The 17,537-nt window shown below is 43.0% G+C and overlaps 1 protein-coding gene across 3 annotated transcripts in view; it reads right to left on the bottom strand.

Moving 5' to 3' along the window:
* NIPAL2 (NIPA like domain containing 2) overlaps positions 1 to 17,537 on the bottom strand; it is a 40,481-nt gene that overhangs the window by 6,422 nt on the left and 16,522 nt on the right. For 2 of the 3 annotated variants that reach the window (XM_083517380.1, XM_083517379.1), the window contains exons 5-8: positions 15,491 to 15,612; positions 11,189 to 11,285; positions 5,049 to 5,184; positions 115 to 203 (exon numbers count right to left, since the gene is read on the bottom strand). In XM_083517380.1, the coding sequence (XP_083373506.1) occupies positions 115 to 203; positions 5,049 to 5,184; positions 11,189 to 11,285; positions 15,491 to 15,612 (444 nt within the window). The remainder of the gene's footprint in view (positions 1 to 114; positions 204 to 5,048; positions 5,185 to 11,188; positions 11,286 to 15,490; positions 15,613 to 17,537) is intronic. The other variant, XM_083517381.1, reaches the window with a different exon arrangement.

The raw sequence follows: 17,537 nt of genomic DNA, 5'->3' as shown, positions 1-17,537 counted from the left end.
CCCTGGGTGGGGGCGGGGAGTCACAACGAATCTTTGTGAGCTCTGCACACAAGAACACAATGGAGCTCCCCAGTTCCGATGCCTTTATTTGGTTGACCAAAGGTACCTACTAACCTGCCACAATAGCGCTAATGCTGAAGAATATGTAGTTCATTGGGATGACCTCTTCTGCACCATAGAGCTTCATTGCTTCATTTAAAAACCTATGAGAAGAAAGTCAATGCACTTTTAGAGTCACGTCAATAAGAATTCACAGGCTAGGGCAATTGCAGCCAACATTTAATAACAACTGGGCAGTTGGCATTCCAACACTCCAAGAAGATGCTCTTGAGATCAGCTCTTCCTGGGATGCTTCGCCATTACTAAAACAGAGCAGAAAAATCCAAAGCATCAGCATTCGTCATATATGCAACAACCAAGATGACCAAGGGCCTGGGAACTAAGCTTGAAGGAGCTGGGTATGTTTAGCCTGGAAAAGAGGAGACTGAGAGGAGATATGGTAGCCATTTTCAAATATCTTAAGGACTGTCACATGGAGAATGCTTGTTTCCCCCCCCCTGCTCTGGACTTGAACCAATGGCTTCAAGTTGCAAGAAAGGAGATTCTTACTCAACATTCAGAAAAACTTTCTGACCGTAAGAGCTGTTCAGCGATGGAACAGATTCTCACGAGAGGTGGTGGGCTCTCCTTCCTTGGAGGTTTTTAAACAGAGGTTGGGTGGTTATCTGTCATGGAGGCTTTAGCTGAGGTTCCCGCATTGCAGGGAGTTGGACTAGATCACCATTGGTACCCCTTCCAACTCTAAGATCCTATGATTCTATTTCCATAGACCTCAGTCCCCCCCTTTTTTTTTTTGGTGCAGATGACACTCTGATCTTTTAAGTTTGACCTGGAACCAAAGCTCTTCATATTGCATAGGCAGCCTTTCTCAACCTGTGGGTCCCCAGATGTTGTTGGACTACAACTCCCATCATCCCTAGCTAGCAAGGCCAGTGCTCAGGGATGATGGGAGTTGTAGTCCAACAACATCTGGGGACCCGCAGATTGAGATTCGCTGGCATAGAGCATGGGTAGAAAAACTAAGGCCCGGGGGCCGGATGCGGCCCAATTGCCTTCTAAATCTGGCCTGCGGACGGTCCGGGAATCAGCGTGTTTTTACATGAGTAGAATGTGTCCTTTTATTTAAAATGCATCTCTGGGTTATTTGTGGAGCATAGGAATTAGTTCATTATTATTATTTTTCAAAATATAGTCCAGCCCCCTGCAAGTTCTGAGGGACAGTGGACCAGCCCCCTGCTGAAAAAGTTTGCTGACCCCTGGCATAGAGAGTTGGAACACACTCCTCTGTACATCGACCAAGGTGTGAAGTCCCTCTGTACTCAACAGAGCTTGCTCCTAGATAAATGTGCACAGGATCGCAGCCTTACAAAACTAGGCTTTGAAGTTTATTTTAACAAGTCTGCAAAAGGGGGGGGGATTAAATAAAAAGGTTTTTAAATCCACAAACTACATTAGGTTAAAATCAAAATATCAAATACTGCAGCCAGGGGTCTAACAGGCTCCGGCAGAATGCTCGGTTGTTTTTAAAAATGTCTTTTCTTTGAACAGCAAACCTCCAGGCTATATCATAAGCGACTCTTGAATGTTTCTAAAGTGATTTGCCTGGCAGTATCAGGGATTGAGCTAGTATGGTATTATCAGTAGAATCTCAGTCTAGGAATGAAGAGACTCAGGTTCAAATCCATACTCAGAAGTGAAGCTCACTAGGTAACCTTGGACCAGTCATTGACTGCATATATACCATACATTTAAAGCACACACACACACAGAGAGAGAGAGAGAGAGAGAGAGAGAGAGAGAGAGAGAGAGAGACCCTGAATCCTAGGATCTATAGTTTGTTAAGGGTACTGGAAATTGTAGCCCTGTGAGGAACTCTTTGGGTGTGCTTCAAATGACTGGTTTGTTTGCAGCCACTATCTCTGTCAACGTTATTGACTTCACAGGGATGTTATGCTGATAAAAGGGCAGTGAGAGAAGCAAACAGAAGAACCAAGGCAGGATATGAATGTAATAAATAAATGCTGTTTAAAAACCCAAGCCAAAAGCCTCTTTGAGTATATGGAACTTGTTACAAAATACTCTGGTTCCTGGCAGGTACTTCAAAACACGAGCATTACTCAGTGCAGAACACCACAGATGAACAAGCCTGTGAGCAAAATCACCACACCCTCTCACCCTTCCCATTACTTATCTTTCTAGGGAGGAAACTAAGGAAATCACCCATGTTCTTCAGCCTTGGGCACCTTTGGCCATGGACAGCACGGAAGAACTTGTTTAGTGCAGTGGCTCAGGAAATTCCTGGCTAAGATTTCACTTCTGCCACAAACTCACCAGGCAGGCTCAAGTCAAGCCACTGTCTAGTAGACCCAATCTTACAGAATGGGGATCCTGCCTGAGATCTTGTGAGATCTGCTATCGGTCAGAGTAGACAATGCTATGCTAGATGGACAAACAATCATGTTATAGTACAGCTACCTATGTTCCCAAGGTAATGTTTGGCCTACTTTAAAAGGTTGTTGTAAGAATTACTCGGTTTGTATATTATTATTATTTATTGAATTTATATACCATCCTATACCTGGGGGGTCTCAGGGCAGTTCACAGAATAAAATCAAGATATAAAACCACAAAATACCTAATAAAAATAAAAACAACCCAATATTTATATTTAATAAAAGTATTTCTGTACTGCCATTTCATAAAATAACAGAGGGTTGCACATCACCAAAACATAAAAATGTCGATGTATTTTAAAAACAGTAGAGTGTTATATTATATTATTATTTATTAGGGTAGGCACGGCTGCTCGATTCAAAACCTGTTATTTAATATTTAGTCCTGAATTTAAATATTTTGTTTCGTGAGGAAATGTTGAATCTTTTCTGACCATCAGAGCTTCCAACCATTTCTGCCTTATCAACTGACAAAAGAGCTGCTTTTAAAAAAAATACACTGGGGGACACCCACCACACCCCCAAAAAGCTGGATCAGCAGCTGAATATAGAAGTCTTAATTTCATGTAGAAAATGTTGTGCATCCTTGAAAAAGAGCGATCCTCCAAATGGCCTATTGATACAACATTAAAGTCCAGCTTCTAATCTGTTTTAGACATTAGGAGTGACTGCAAGGTTATTTTAGCAACCGTTGAGCAGTCTCCATGGAGCTTTAAAAATAAAATAAAAAATCCTGCATATTCATGGCATAGTCAGGATTTCAAAATCACTGCAGACACCTCATTACTTTTGGCCAGTCATACCAATGACACTCTGAAAAATAAAATCCAACATAAATGCATGAAGATGCTACCCCCTCTCCTAAAATAAAAAATGCTGTTCAAATGAGTCACTAAAAGAGGGATGGCAGAACTTTGGCTCTCCAGCTATAGATAGACCACAAATCCCATCATCCCTAACCACTGGCCATGCTGGCTAGAACTGATGGGAGGTGTAGTTCAGCAACATACCGAAGGCCACAGGTTAGTGACCCCTGCACTAAAATATGTTTTGAGTTATGTTTGGCTACAAGAGGAAAAGCTGTAAAAGTGTCAGCTGCAAAGTCCCCGGTTTGAATCTTAATTCTGATATCAGTGCACCAGGTGGTCTTAGGAAAGCCACCATAAAGGCTGTATACGCACCATACATTTAAAGCACACACACACAAGAATCATGGGAAGTGTAGTTTGTTAAGAGTGCAGGGAATTGCAGTTCTGCGAGGGGTAAGCCACATTTCCCAAGATACTTTCAAGAGGCGGAGGTGGAATAGATTGGATTAGAGAGTTTAGAGTTTGGATTTGATATCCCGCTTTATCACTACCCAAAGGAGTCTCAAAGCGGCTAACATTCTCCTTTCCCTTCCTCCCCCACAACAAACCCTCTGTGAGGTGAGTGGGGCTGAGAGACTTCAAAGAAGTGTGACTGGCCCAAGGTCACCCAGCAGCTGCATGTGGAGGAGCAGAGACGCGAACCCGGTTCACCAGATTACGAGTCCACTACTCTTAACCACTACACCACACTGGCTCACATGCGGTTTAAGCCTAAGAACATTAGAAAATGTGGTTTAAGCCTAAGAACATTAGAAAAGTCTGGCTAGTTCAGACCAAAGGTCCATCTAGTTTGTTTATTAAATTTTGTGTTCCACTTTCCCATAGATATATGCTCAAAGCGTCTTATAACAGAACAACAAAAATGCTAATAAATGCTATTATTAAAATAGCAACGTCAGGTTGTGTTCACGTTGCCTGCAGTTGGTGAGAGTGGAGAAACACAGGGCATAATGATACCAAAGCATAGAGTGAGTTAAACTACTAGACAGTCTAAAGGTTTGGGGGAGAACTAGACACGGAAATGCTATTATCGGCAGCAGCCTCCTGTCTTCTGTGAGAACTATCATCACAGCCAGGTTAATCAATGGATAGACCTTGAAAAGACAGGAAGGAAATCCCAGTTGGAAGAAGAACACTTTTGAAGACATAATTATATGAGTATTCTGGGGAGATTCAGCCCCTTCCCCTTTAATAGTAATAATAAAAAAAAAACGGACAAGGGAAATTGTGTTGCTACAACCTGCAAATACAAAGCAGCACGGGGGAACAAGATGGCGAAATTAGTGAAAGCAGAGCAGGGTGTTAGTTTTATTAGTGACTGGCAGTGGGTGTAAAAGCTGTGGAAAATGTCAGAATGAAAAAGCAGCAGGAAACCAGCAAGGTTCATCTGGTCTGAAATCCTCAGCAAATGTAAAAGTGCATTTAGGAAAACCTGCATGGCTAGTTAACAGCAAAATAAAGCATCGCGGTCATAAATCAAAACTAGAAGTGAGCGCATAATAATGCATCTGGCCTGAAACCATCAGCGCTGAGTTGGGCCAAGGGCCTGTTAGAAGTTGGCTGTATAAGCAAAGCTATGACACGAAGCATTAACTATAGGAGCAGAAATTAGCAAATGGCTGTTAATAGGGTAATAAGATGGTAGGTGAATATGTTAGAAACTTACTTGACTTGGAAAGCACATGTCACTGCCATCAGAATGAGCATGATATAGAAAACAGGGTAGGTTAGCTGCATGTTCCCTCTCACAGAAAGTGTGATCATGGTTGCCACGGCTTTTACTGAAACGACGTTCAGAGATGCTGGAAAACAAAAGAGACTGATTCATGCATGCACATTATCTGAAGATCTTCTCTCTCAGTGTCTCCTGCCTCAATGTCTAAATAGGCACTGCTGAAAAGTGTTGTGTTTTAAGTGAGCGGAACCAATTGTGTCTGAAATCATTTCTGGTTGCTTTCATTTGTATTTATTGTTTACTTGGAAAATGTTAGAAACTGCTTGATAAAAAAAGTGGTGTGGAAATAAAATTATAGATAAAACACAGCTAAAATCCACAAACCAGTTAAAAAAACAAATGCGCAGGAAAACCATAATCAAAATCAAATATAAAAAATTAAAAATCAATATAGGTAATTAAATCATGTTTCTGGCTAGGCTGGGCATCCCACCCCCCACCCCCCATCCTAGGTTTACTGCAGGCATCTAAAACAATATAGTGAGGGTACCTGCCCAATGTCAATAGGATGTTTTAAAAGTATCTATCAATGGGCAGGCATATATTATTCATTGGTTTCTTGGCCTAATTTTTCTGGATTGGATCCAGATTTAGGCTGTGTGCACATTACCATTTACTCTGGCTCCAGCATGCTCCCAACACTGGGGTCTAAAGCTAAATGCACATGACATTAGCCACAATCTATTTGTATCCTGTAGTTTCTTGAGAAATATTCCTGTTTGACGCACTTTCCCCTGAGACCAGCTTCCATCCAGTTATAAAACAGAAGCCACAGTTAAGGCAAGATGTGTACATTTCAAGCAGCCATTGCACATGTGCAGGTGATTGTACATGCACAGATGACAGCTATGGTGAACTGGAATTCGGTGTGGGGAAACAAATCAGGTATTGGGCATTGGGTGAAGACATCTCTGCCCCCTCTCTAGTGTGTACAGGAATCCAAGAAAGCAGTGTTAAACTTGGGGGAATGATCTCACCGTGTTTCAAGCTGCTAATGTGTACACACCCTAAGGCTGGCATAACCTACACACACTTATATAAGAGCAAGTCCCACTGAATTCAGAGGGATTGATTTCTGAGCAGACATGTACAGGATTTCTCCACATGTTAGCTGCACTTCACTACCACTGAAATCAATGGAACTTAGGTATGGCTAACCTGTTCCATTGACTCCAATGGGATCTGGATCCAGTCCTATATAGTTACCCATAAACCTCTGGATATCTTATTTTTTGAATGACTTGAAATTCACCCACCTGATCTTGATATTTTGCAGTAAGAAAATCTCCCATGTTACCAGTCAGCCTTTCACATTTCCCTGTACAACATGGTATAGCTCACTGGAAATATTTTACTAAGCCTAAATTCATCCTTCACCAGTGGTGCACACAGGAAAACAAGTAACTTGCTTGGATCCTAAGGGTTTGTCTGAATCAGAGCAAAAAGCAGATGTTGCCCCACTGTTGTTCTGAACCTTTCCCCCTGTAAATGCGGAGTTTCTTGATCCTGGACACTTTGGACTTTCCAAGGATCAGCACACACACACACAAACACACACACACACACACACACACACACACACACACACACACCTGCATTTAAAGAAGGAAAAGTCCAAGACAAAACTACAATGGGGAGGGTGTCTTGTGGACCCTCCTGTATCAGTGGGGAGACTGGTGGGTGGAAATCCACATTTTGCTCTAGTGTGGACAAGTCTTATGTCTTGTAGGGACTATCACAAATACATGGTGAGAAGTAAGTGACATTGTTAATATATGTGACGTGGGCAGATACGATGGGCATATCTGGGTAAAGAGGAGAACAAACCTCAGCTCTAAGGCTGCTCTATGATTTTGTCATCTACAATTACCCTTTTTTTTCACAGAGGCAATTACACTGTTCTGTACCTCATCTGTCCAACACAAGCGCCAAGGTAAAACAATGGGAGATAAACTCGGCAAGTTCAGTGCTGGCACGAAGCTATGTGGAAACAGAGTCAAATGGTGTAAAATAAAAGTTTTCCAATAAAACCCGCCATTTCCGTCCTTCCTGCTGACAGCTATATTGCTGGAAGGTGAATATATTAAAGCTGACAGTATTATCAGAGATGGCGGGACTCTTTCCACCCAGATTCTATATAAGTTTAACAATCAGGCATAGGAAGCCCCTAAGAGCCTCTTTAAATATTAAATGCAGAAATTGTTCTTCTGGTTAACGCAGCACCAAAGAGGGACAAACGGCTTTTGCTGACTCCGATAACAGATCCCCTTTAGCTAGCAATGCAGCAGCTGAAAAGTGACATCATCTGCAACAGCAGGAAACGCAGAAATCCTGCTCAGTCTCTCCCATTTCACCCCTCCAGTCTACCATACTGTAAATTCCAGATTAGGCATGAAGCAAGGTGCTTCTCGATGAGTCAGTTTCCAGAGCTGCATCGCCCAAAGCGTTTGCAGATTTATACCAACACTTCTCTGCTCCTATTCCGGGGGAAATAAAAGCGAACCCAAATGTATGGAACACAGATCTCTCTGCTTATTAAGACCGATGTGACAAATATATGAAAGTATCCACACACCACACCTCTAGTGAGTTGTACATATGGGTAACGGAGGACAGACACTAAAACAACTCTTTCACAATAAAATATTATAGCATAGTTCCTTGCTGGTTTACACATCATGCCCTGAGGGGAGGCGGAATGTAGGAAAGTGTGTTGGTCTTAAATGGCTCTAAAGGGTGATTAGATAAATTCGTGGAGGTTTATCTATGGCTACACTGAAACTTACATGTTCACAGACTATATCCCATTGAATATCAGCTGCAGGGTAGCAACAGCAGGGGAAGGCTATTGATTCCGTGCTCTGTATATGGGCTTCCCAAAGGATGATAGACTAGATGGAGCTGGTCTGGTTCAACAGGACTCTCCTTAAATTCCATTTAAAAAGACATCCAAACGGGGACATCATCTTAACACATTTATAAGGACTAATTCCCAGCTCTGGGATTTTTAGCTGCTCATATTAAAGATACTATTCTGGAACGACTGGGAAAGAGATTCACCCTTCCATTGATGGTTTACGAAGCAAAGTGCTCTTTGACTGGCAATCAGAAAACAAGTTGGAAATGTCAGAAATTGCAGTCAATGACTTGGTCAAGCGGTTCTGTCTCCTCACCCTTCAACCTAGAACGATGATTATTCTCAGTGCTATTTTTCCTGAGGTCCCAGAACTGAGTTCCAGCAAGTTCCGGCTGGGGAAAAAAAGCCCTGATTATTCTACTGCTTCAGTTGCTCCTGGCAGCTACTGAATGACACCCTGGTCTAAGCAAACTAGCAACAACACCATACAGATATCATGTTTATCATGATTGGTACATATTTGGCCAGCTGTGACATCAGAAAGCAAACTGAATTTGCTTGTGCAGCTGTGGCAGGCAACTCCAGCCTGTACTTTGTGCAACAGTCATGTCTGCCACAAATCGGGTCCTCCCTTAAAGAGGGCATGTGTTGTGGTGGGACCTGGCAACCTAACCCCGTGTTGTGGGTGGGTACGTTTGGATAGCCACAACACCCGATTGGTAGGTCCCTTGATGCAGGGTTCAATCAGGCCAATGGGACGCAGGCTAAACAGATCAAGGGACCTATATATACCTATGCACGTGGCCCAGAGCTTCCTCTTTCGGTGCTTGCATCGGAACACCCACCCGCCTCTCCCTATATTTAGGGCTTGCGCGCTTGAGCTTGCTATGCCGTCGTGTGTCGTCTGTCATTGGGACGGGGCACGGCAGGAATTTTCCCCATTTGGCTGATTGGCTGTTGCCATTTGGGTTTTGCCTGCCGCGTAGCAAATCATCACAACTTGTAAGGTTGCAGATAGGCTCTGGTTCAAGTGATAGGGATGGGAGAATGCTCTCGCCATCCCTATGTGAAGGGTATTCCGTTTAAGGAATCCAGGGACTCGATGGTTTGGTCAACCTGTGAGGGGGTTGTGCCCATGCCTGAGTCCAGGGGGGCATCAGGGTGGTGGAGATAGCCTGTTCCCGGATTTCCGCTTATCCAGGTGTTCACCCTTGGCTGACCTATGCTGGTGCCCTGGATCAGCGCTACCTGCAACGGTGCAGGGAGCTAGTCGAACCAGAGCATATGCAACCATTCACTTGCTGTAATCAATAAAGTTGTGGCCTAAATTCTGCCAAAAACCAAACCAAAATTTGAGTCTTGTCTGAATTTATTTGGGGGGGGGGGAGGTTTAAAGGTCTCAACACACAAATGCAGTGATGTTTCTTGTAGCAAAGTGCAAAAGACAGGACATGTGCTCTTAAAAGCTGCTCTACATGTATTGGCAACAGACCTATCAGAGCTCTCACACATGGGTGCTTATGAACACGTGGCTGTTGTTCACATTCTGCGCGTGTGTTTTACAGGAAACAGCAGCACACCAGTTAATTTCTAGGCATGAAATTCTGTGTAAACTGGAGCTATTCTGAGATTGCGATGTCATGCTCTGGCTGAATTCAATCGGAGAGGATTAATTCAGCATAAAAGATACAGATCAATATTGGAATTCTATGCATAACTACTTAGAAATCTCTTAGAGTTCGGTGGGACTTATTCCGGGGTAGAGATGTACAGAATTGCAGTGTAAGGCCCTTAAATGTATTCAAGCACTTTCCAAACTAGGTATCATTATAAAGGGGGAAGAAGCAAACCCAGAGTCACCAAGAAAATACTGAGACATGAGAACTTCTAATGCACACATAAGATTCGTGTGAAATGTACTCCACTGAGTCACCTAAATCCAAGCTGGTAATTGCAATGTGTGAACATCATTAATACCACCAGTTTAAAAAAAACCCTGTAGCCCATGACCATAGCCCACCAAGTCCAATCTCCTCCAGAAGACATAGTGTATAACTTGTATTCCATTAAATTCAATGGTTTTTACTAAGGAATGTTCTCCAGGGACTGTGGCATATATCCATAATTTTTATTCTTCTAGGCTGAAGACTGTTTTACTGTGCAAACAATGGAATATGTTCCAGTGCACCATGAAGAAACGCAAACAAATGTACAATACTAAATTTTTTATTTGCTTTGACTCCAACTCTGAGGGGAAAATATGTATGCAAATGAGAGACGAAAACTGAATAGGTCTCCTGTTGCCCATCTCGACACACAGCTTATATACACTTCCACAAAGTGCTTGGATAGGCTTGGGCTTTTATGCTTGAGTTATTGGTTTGTTTACTTAGAATCATAGAATCATAGAATCATAGAGTTGGAAGAGACCACAAGGGCCATCGAGTCCAACCCCCTGCCAAGCAGGAAACTTCAGCTAGTGCTGGTTGAAATCTCTTTTCAAGCAACAAGGAATTTCAGACAGACTCTCTAATTCACTCTCTCTGGGATCAAGTGGTCCAGAACAGCCATAACTGTCTTACCAACTGTCTTACCAAGCTGATAAAAGGTATCCCTAGCCACTGTGCCCCTATGTGCTTCAAGTGACAAAGATGGATCAAGGAGCATCCCCAGAAATGCTCAGTGGGGCAAATGTTCATGACATGTCATAGGTCAGAGAAGGCAACAGTGAAGTTTTGGCACCTATGTTCCATGAACTGACTGCCCTACGTATAATCTTTCCCCAAGTGTATATTTACAGCAGATGTGGACAGAGTTCTGATTTGACTGAACGGTCTGCACTCTTCAGACCGTAGGCTGGACATAAAATTTATGGATGTTCATCTGTGTTTAAAATTTCCCTGCAAATAGAAAGCCAGCAGGAACCTGTCCCCTTCTGGGCTAGCTTTCTACTCACAAAGAGTTTGCTATGTGGCATAGGATTCAACAGCGGTATTCTCCACCTGTAGCCTGATGCAGAACCAATATCTAATGTGGCATTCTGCTGCATGGATACTCAAGACACACATAAGTTAGCATGAAGAAAAGGGACAAGGGGGCAAAATTCTGGAGCCCTGCAAGAGGTTTCGGGATCAGCCACCACAAAACAAAAGAGAACAAAGGAACGATGTGCACAAAATCAGCACAAAACATTGCAGACGAGCCGTATTCTTACCTAGCACTGCTACCATTGTTAGCAAAATCACAATGTGATTCACTTTCTTTCTTTTATGGAAATACAAAAGAATGCAGAATGCTATTACTGCCAGGATCTGAAAAGAAAAAGCGTAAAAGGCTTAAGTTGCTAAAATGCAGAATAAAAGCTTCAGACAAAATCTTTAACAAGATGTCACATACTTATTTCCCCCTTTAAAGGGATGAGTAAGAGGGGTAACCTCACCACCATTTATCAAACAATTATTCCTATAAACCTTTCCTAAGAAATGTTCACATTTTGCTGTCTAGTTCTCTTACCCTTTCAAGTGCCTACTTTATTTTTACAGCCTTGAAAAGATTTAAAACAAAGGAGAGAGGAGAGAGAGTTCTTGCAGTAATAATCTGGCAAGCAAAGGCATCCAATTTTAACTATGTATAATCACGTTGAGCCATCACTGTACATAGCAGTGCCTGCCACCCTCCAATTGCAATGAGACTACTCTGGTGTAGGTGACTTGAAGATTGCAGCCCACTCTATGGCTTATCTTACTTACCGCTTGCATTAATTACCTTCACTTACTCTTCTGTTCCTCCACCCTCATCAATAAAACTTGGACTGAACGCATAGTTCTGCTCAGAACACCTGCAATGCATTTGTAACTCTGCACTGGTTTTCAATCACTGCCTAGCCAACTACCTGTCAAAAGGTTGCATAAAAGAAAAATATACCAGCAGAGTTAATGGTACGCGAGGAGAGGCTGCTTTGCAAGACATTCTGCAGATGGGATTTCCTTAACGCTGCACGCAGACTGGGCTTGCTGCTTCATAATCGCCAGCAACACCCCCATATGCACTGCAGCCCCACTCCAAAGCGGCTTCCATATGGGACATAGATTGCTGCTTAGTAGACACATTCCATGGGGTGAATTTCCGCTTTCCAGTGCAGATGTTGGGATGTGGTGGGTGCTTCTTTGACCTGGAAGCGGTGGGTATGCATACATAAAACTCTTTTGCGCTGGCCCTGACCTAATATAGTATTACCTAGTATTCCCTTATGCTAGGTAATACTATTCACATAGTTACATAGGAACACAGGAAACTTTTTTATACAGAGTTAGGCCATTGGTCCATCTTCTTTTTCTTCTTTGGCGATCCCTCATAGCCGAGTAAGGCCAGTTCTGGATCCACACATCCTTCCACGGTGGGAACATAGGTTTCCAGGCAGGAGTTGATCATGGTGAGGGTTTGCCAAGTGTGCCTTCCTCTTAGCACATCTCTCCCTTTCATCCTGAGTTTGAGCGTCCTAAAAGCCCATGACACTTTTGGTAAAGGCTGTTCTCCAATTGGAGCTATCGCAGGCCAGTATTTCCTGGTTGTCGGTGTTTATACTACATTTTTTTTAGATTTGCCTTGAGAGAGCCTTAAAACTCTTTTGTTGTCCACCAGCATCACGCTTTCCATTTTTAAGTTTGGAATAGAGTAGTTGCTTTGGAAGACAATAATCAGGCATCTGCACATCTAACTTGATATTGTCCATCTAACTTGATATTGTCCATCTAACTTGATATTGTCTACACTGACTGGCAGCAGATCTCCAAGAGTTTCAGACAAGGGTCACTGCAGCCCTACCTGAAGATTCCAAGAAAAACTGAACCTTGGATCTTTTGCAGGCAAAAGAGTTGTTCTATATCGCTGAGCTGTTTTGAGTAAGAATATTTGTCCACCAAGCCCTGTTGCACTCTTACGAGCAGCGGCTTTCTGGTCCTTTTAGCTGGAGATGCATAGGGACCCAGTACTAAGTCAGACCATTGGTCCTACACTGACTGACAGTGGATCTCCAGGGTATAAGGCAGGGGAACATTCCCAGCCCCACTTAGAGATGCTGGGGATTGAACCAAGGACCTGCATGCAAAGAGATGTTCTAGCATTCAGCTATGGCCTTTCCCCTATGGGAAAATACAATACTACCAATTAGGTTTCTTCTACAATAGCAGATGGCGCAGGCTTTCTGGCCTCATCTGCCTTCCCTCCCAGCACACAAGTCTTTCTTAAGGAACCCCAGGGAAGGTGGGGAAGAGCCCCCACTATGAAAGGGGGGGGGAAACCTTGCTTTTCAACTTTTATTACTGATATATATTTCTGAAGCCTTTTTTTATTTCCTGTGAGTAAGGAGAGTTTGGTAACTGAAAAAGTTGCCTCTTCCTCATTTGCACAGAAAAGCATGTGGTTAGATTCATTTCTTTAAAAAAACAGTTGATTTTAATCATCTGTGTTTTGTTATATGATTACTCTGTTCCATTATGATTTTAGACATCTGTGCTGCATATTCAGTTTTGTTATGGCTTATGGTCAAACAATAAAACCTAAAGAAAATACATAAATAAAACAGCCAATCAGGTATGGGCATTCCTTGGTATCCCAGCTTCCAAATCTGGGACTGTAGGTTTAAAATTCTAAAACTGCCCTCAATCTGTTCAAGTCAATAAAGAGCAGCAAGTTACATTTGGAAACTCCCCTTTTTACTTCTCACAGGAAAAAAATAGGTCGCCAGTAAATGTTCTGAAAACATGTTCAAATGGGTGTTCTAAGTGCTTCCCTGGACTGCAGCCTAAAGCTTTAGAAGGTGAGGAAAGGTATTTATCCCTAACAAGTCCACGATTTTAAGAAAGTTTTTTTATTCGTTGAGAAAGAAATGACACTGGACATGTTGGCAGGGCAAGGCGCTTGCTTAAAATAATGGGGAAATAAAAGCAGAATAGTGGATATTTTGGCTCCAGGCTTTTAATGACGGCTAGGAAATTGTTACGTGTGCTATGGGCTTGCTGGCTTCCCTCTTTTCTGATATGCAAATTTCCCTTTACTTCCCTTTATAGAACTAACCAAGAAGTTGCAGAGTTGTGCTTTCACCAGTCGTATTTTCAAGCCAGAATATGCAACTGAAGTCTGAAACATTGCAGGCTGTTGATTACAGAAGCGATTCTGATACTGCTTAAAATGCCATAGCATGTTTATGAATAGCAACCATTTTGTGACAGCGCCCACAACACTTTATCAAAATTCCAGATGCGTTCACCAGTCCCCAAAGATTAGGGACCTCTGAACAGATGTGTGTAAAGAAACAGTTTTGAGCCACATTTAATCCATCCACCTAGAATAGTCTTTCTCCCATGAGAAAACTAAAAACTAGCTCCTCTTGTCTTTCAGGGGTGGATTACAAGACATGAAGGGTCTGTGCTGAACTATATCCTGAATCCTATGCATTCCTGACTCATAAATCATGTTTTCCACTCTGTCAAGATTCCCATAAACAGGCATTTCCACTCAAAGGCCACCACAAACAGAGCCTCCCTCTCTGACATCTAGCACATCATGCCATGCTTCTAAAAGTATGGATTTATTCTCACCCTTTCTTGAATGCTAGAAAGTCCAAGGCAGCCTTTGCAGAGTCAGTTTCTGCAGCTAATGCAGAGTGCTGCAGCATCTTTGGGCCAGCTCTCTCATTTGAGAGCATTTTACATAAAGCGTATCAAACCCAAACTTACACTACATGTAGAAAAAAAAGTTTTGTTACACTAGCCTTTAGCTTACTGCGGAGGCGGCCTTGCCTTTTTTTCTATGCTCATTTCCCTATAGTTTGGAAAGGCACTCTTAAATTCACACTCCGTTTGACCCAAGGAATGTGGAAGGAGTAGAAGCTGAAATAAGCAAACAGCAACATCCTTGACCGAAAGAACAATCGGTTCCCACATGAGAAATACCTGTGGACTCTGCAAACCAAGAGTGCCTGGATTACCCTGTACAGTGGATGATGGGGTTGCGAACGTGATCTGTATGGGATGCACGTTCGCAACCCGCAGCATTCGCACCCCGTGTCTGTGAATGCCCGGGTTGCGATTTGGTGCTTCTGCGCATGCACAAAGCGTAATTTAGCGCTTCTGCGCATGCGCAACTGCTGAAACCCGGAAGTAACCTGTTCCTGTATTTCCAGGTTTCGGCGGTCCGTAACCCGAAAAAACGCAGCCTGAAGCGTCTGTAACCCAAGGTATGACTGTACTTAGAGGGAACTCATTCTCTGAGTGCTGATCGTTATGTGGTCGAAAATGGTACCTTCCATGCACAACAGGAAAGTAGCAGTGGACTTGTGGAAATGGCAATGGCCACAGAATGCCAAATGACTGTTGCGCAGAGGGGAAGGTGGACTATATTGGAGGATGCTGGAAAGAGGCACAACTGGCTGGGTTTCAGAATCACAGCACTTCTCGCTGCAATGTTTTGTTCTAGACCCCACTTGCAAACAGCGACTTTTGCATACTGTACTCACCACATAAATCAGGAACTGCCAGTTAACTAAATCATTCTGTATCTTTCTTGCCGTAACTTCCTGGGTAACGCGGGGAGCAAAGGTCACCACCAAAAATGTTCCTGCCATCGTCACAGTTCCACCTTTCAAAATAAATACATGTAGACAAACATGTTGTTATTATTTTTTTACAAAACACATAACTGGAAGCCTCCAGAGTGAACCTTCTAAAAAGCAGCAGTTTGATCAAATTTAGGAGACTATGATTATGCACAAACTCCATTTATCTCCTATGACCTGGTCACATTCCAACCACAGAGACAGCACAATTCTATGCATGTCTACTCGGAAGTCCACCAAGTTCAATGGACTTTACTACCAGGACTGCAGAAATGGGAGCATTTGTTTTCCTGACTATGATTCGGCTGCATATACGTCCAAACTGACTTAGGCAGTTTTACTCATATTGCTCCCCAAGGTTACCTATGATATACCAAGTAATATAATCAATGAACTTCCCTTTCCTCTAATTTGGTGGTCTTTCCGTTCTGCTTTGCATGTTTTTGATTTTTGTTGCTTGCATTTTAACTTTATTTCAGAACACAATTCCATAGAATTGTAGAGTTGGAAGGAACCTTACGGGTCATGGAGTCAAACCCCCGGCAATGCAGGAATCCTGTCCACAGCCATCCCTGGGTGGGCTCGAACCACCAACCTTCTGCTTAACAGCAAGACACACTGACCCATTGAGCCATCCTCCTTCTGACATGCTGGTAGTCTCATTGTCCAGTATTTGTATTTACCTGGCGCAAACTGGTTAGCATCATCTGGAATGCTAACCCTCTGTCATAATACTGCCTCTAGACGCCAGGATGACGCGAAACATTGACACATGCCAGGCCAGGTATCTTAATTGTGGGCTGGGGGGTCATTCGGATTTGGGGGAAAGTAAATATCACTGAAATCAAGGATGCAACCGCATATGTAGCAGTTGTTTGAATGCAGAGCTGGTAGCTGCATAGCATAGCTCTGATGTCTTGGGATAGTTACATTGCCCTCCTCCTCTCACCACTAATAGCTATTGCTCCTGGAAGTGGCCAGAACTCTTCCTTAAGCCTGAGGACTCCGGGGATTTCCCCAGGCAGCAAGACGTATGCACAGAGTCTTCAGAAGGTACTCTGATATCTCAAGATCACTTCCAAGGGAACCGGGGAGCAGTGTGAAAATTAATGATCGCAGCACAGGAAAGTGAGGAATTCTGCTCCCCTTCCTTCGGTAGCAGTTTCTTTCTTTACATCACTCGTGGAAGGGCTGTGTGGTAACTACACTCATTGAAAAGAGGATGTGGGCTTGTGACAGAGTGTTCTTGAACGTGCAAGTGCATACAGACATGTGCTTTTCTTCATGAGTATGTCTTGTGTTCTTCGGTGCTGCCAAACGCCAATTTTAAATTGGTCTATGCGGTTTCTAGGCTGCTTTTTAATTTTATTTCAGAGGTCCCATCCCATAAAAATAAAATAAAACAAATCAATAAATCAATGTGGAACGTGAGTTTCTGGGGCACAGACTACTGCACAGAACATCAATGGGACAAAATAGCACACTCGCAATTTAGAGGTGAGGGGGGGAACAATCCCCACAGTGTTCTATATTTATGTATTTGCACAAACCTCCCAACAATCACCGTATCTGCCATGGTACAGCTAACTCCAATGGAATGCAGCAACATTGTTAAAAAACCTCCATGGCAAAGACAAACTCGCAGAAATAAAATAAATCAGCCCAGAACTCTAGTTAAAACATTGTGCAGCGTACAAGACTGAAGGGGAACATGATCAGCTGAGGGATGAATTCTCCATGTATCACTTGGACCAAATAACTAAATATTATAGGGCTATTGGAGCAGCACTGAATTTCTTTCTCCAAACGCCCACAACAGCTGTGCAATTACCGTACAATCATTACACTAACAGCCTGCATCATCTGCCTGCTTATTTGCGCAGGGAGCCCAGTCATCCTCTTCATTTTGCACGAATGACAGGCACTCCAAACAAGATAGACGTTCCCA

The sequence above is a fragment of the Podarcis liolepis genome, assembly GCF_965112155.1.
Source record: "Podarcis liolepis genome assembly, chromosome: 8".
NCBI classification, from domain to species: domain Eukaryota; kingdom Metazoa; phylum Chordata; class Lepidosauria; order Squamata; family Lacertidae; genus Podarcis; species Podarcis liolepis.
This window is presented reverse-complemented; position numbering and strand designations above follow the sequence as displayed.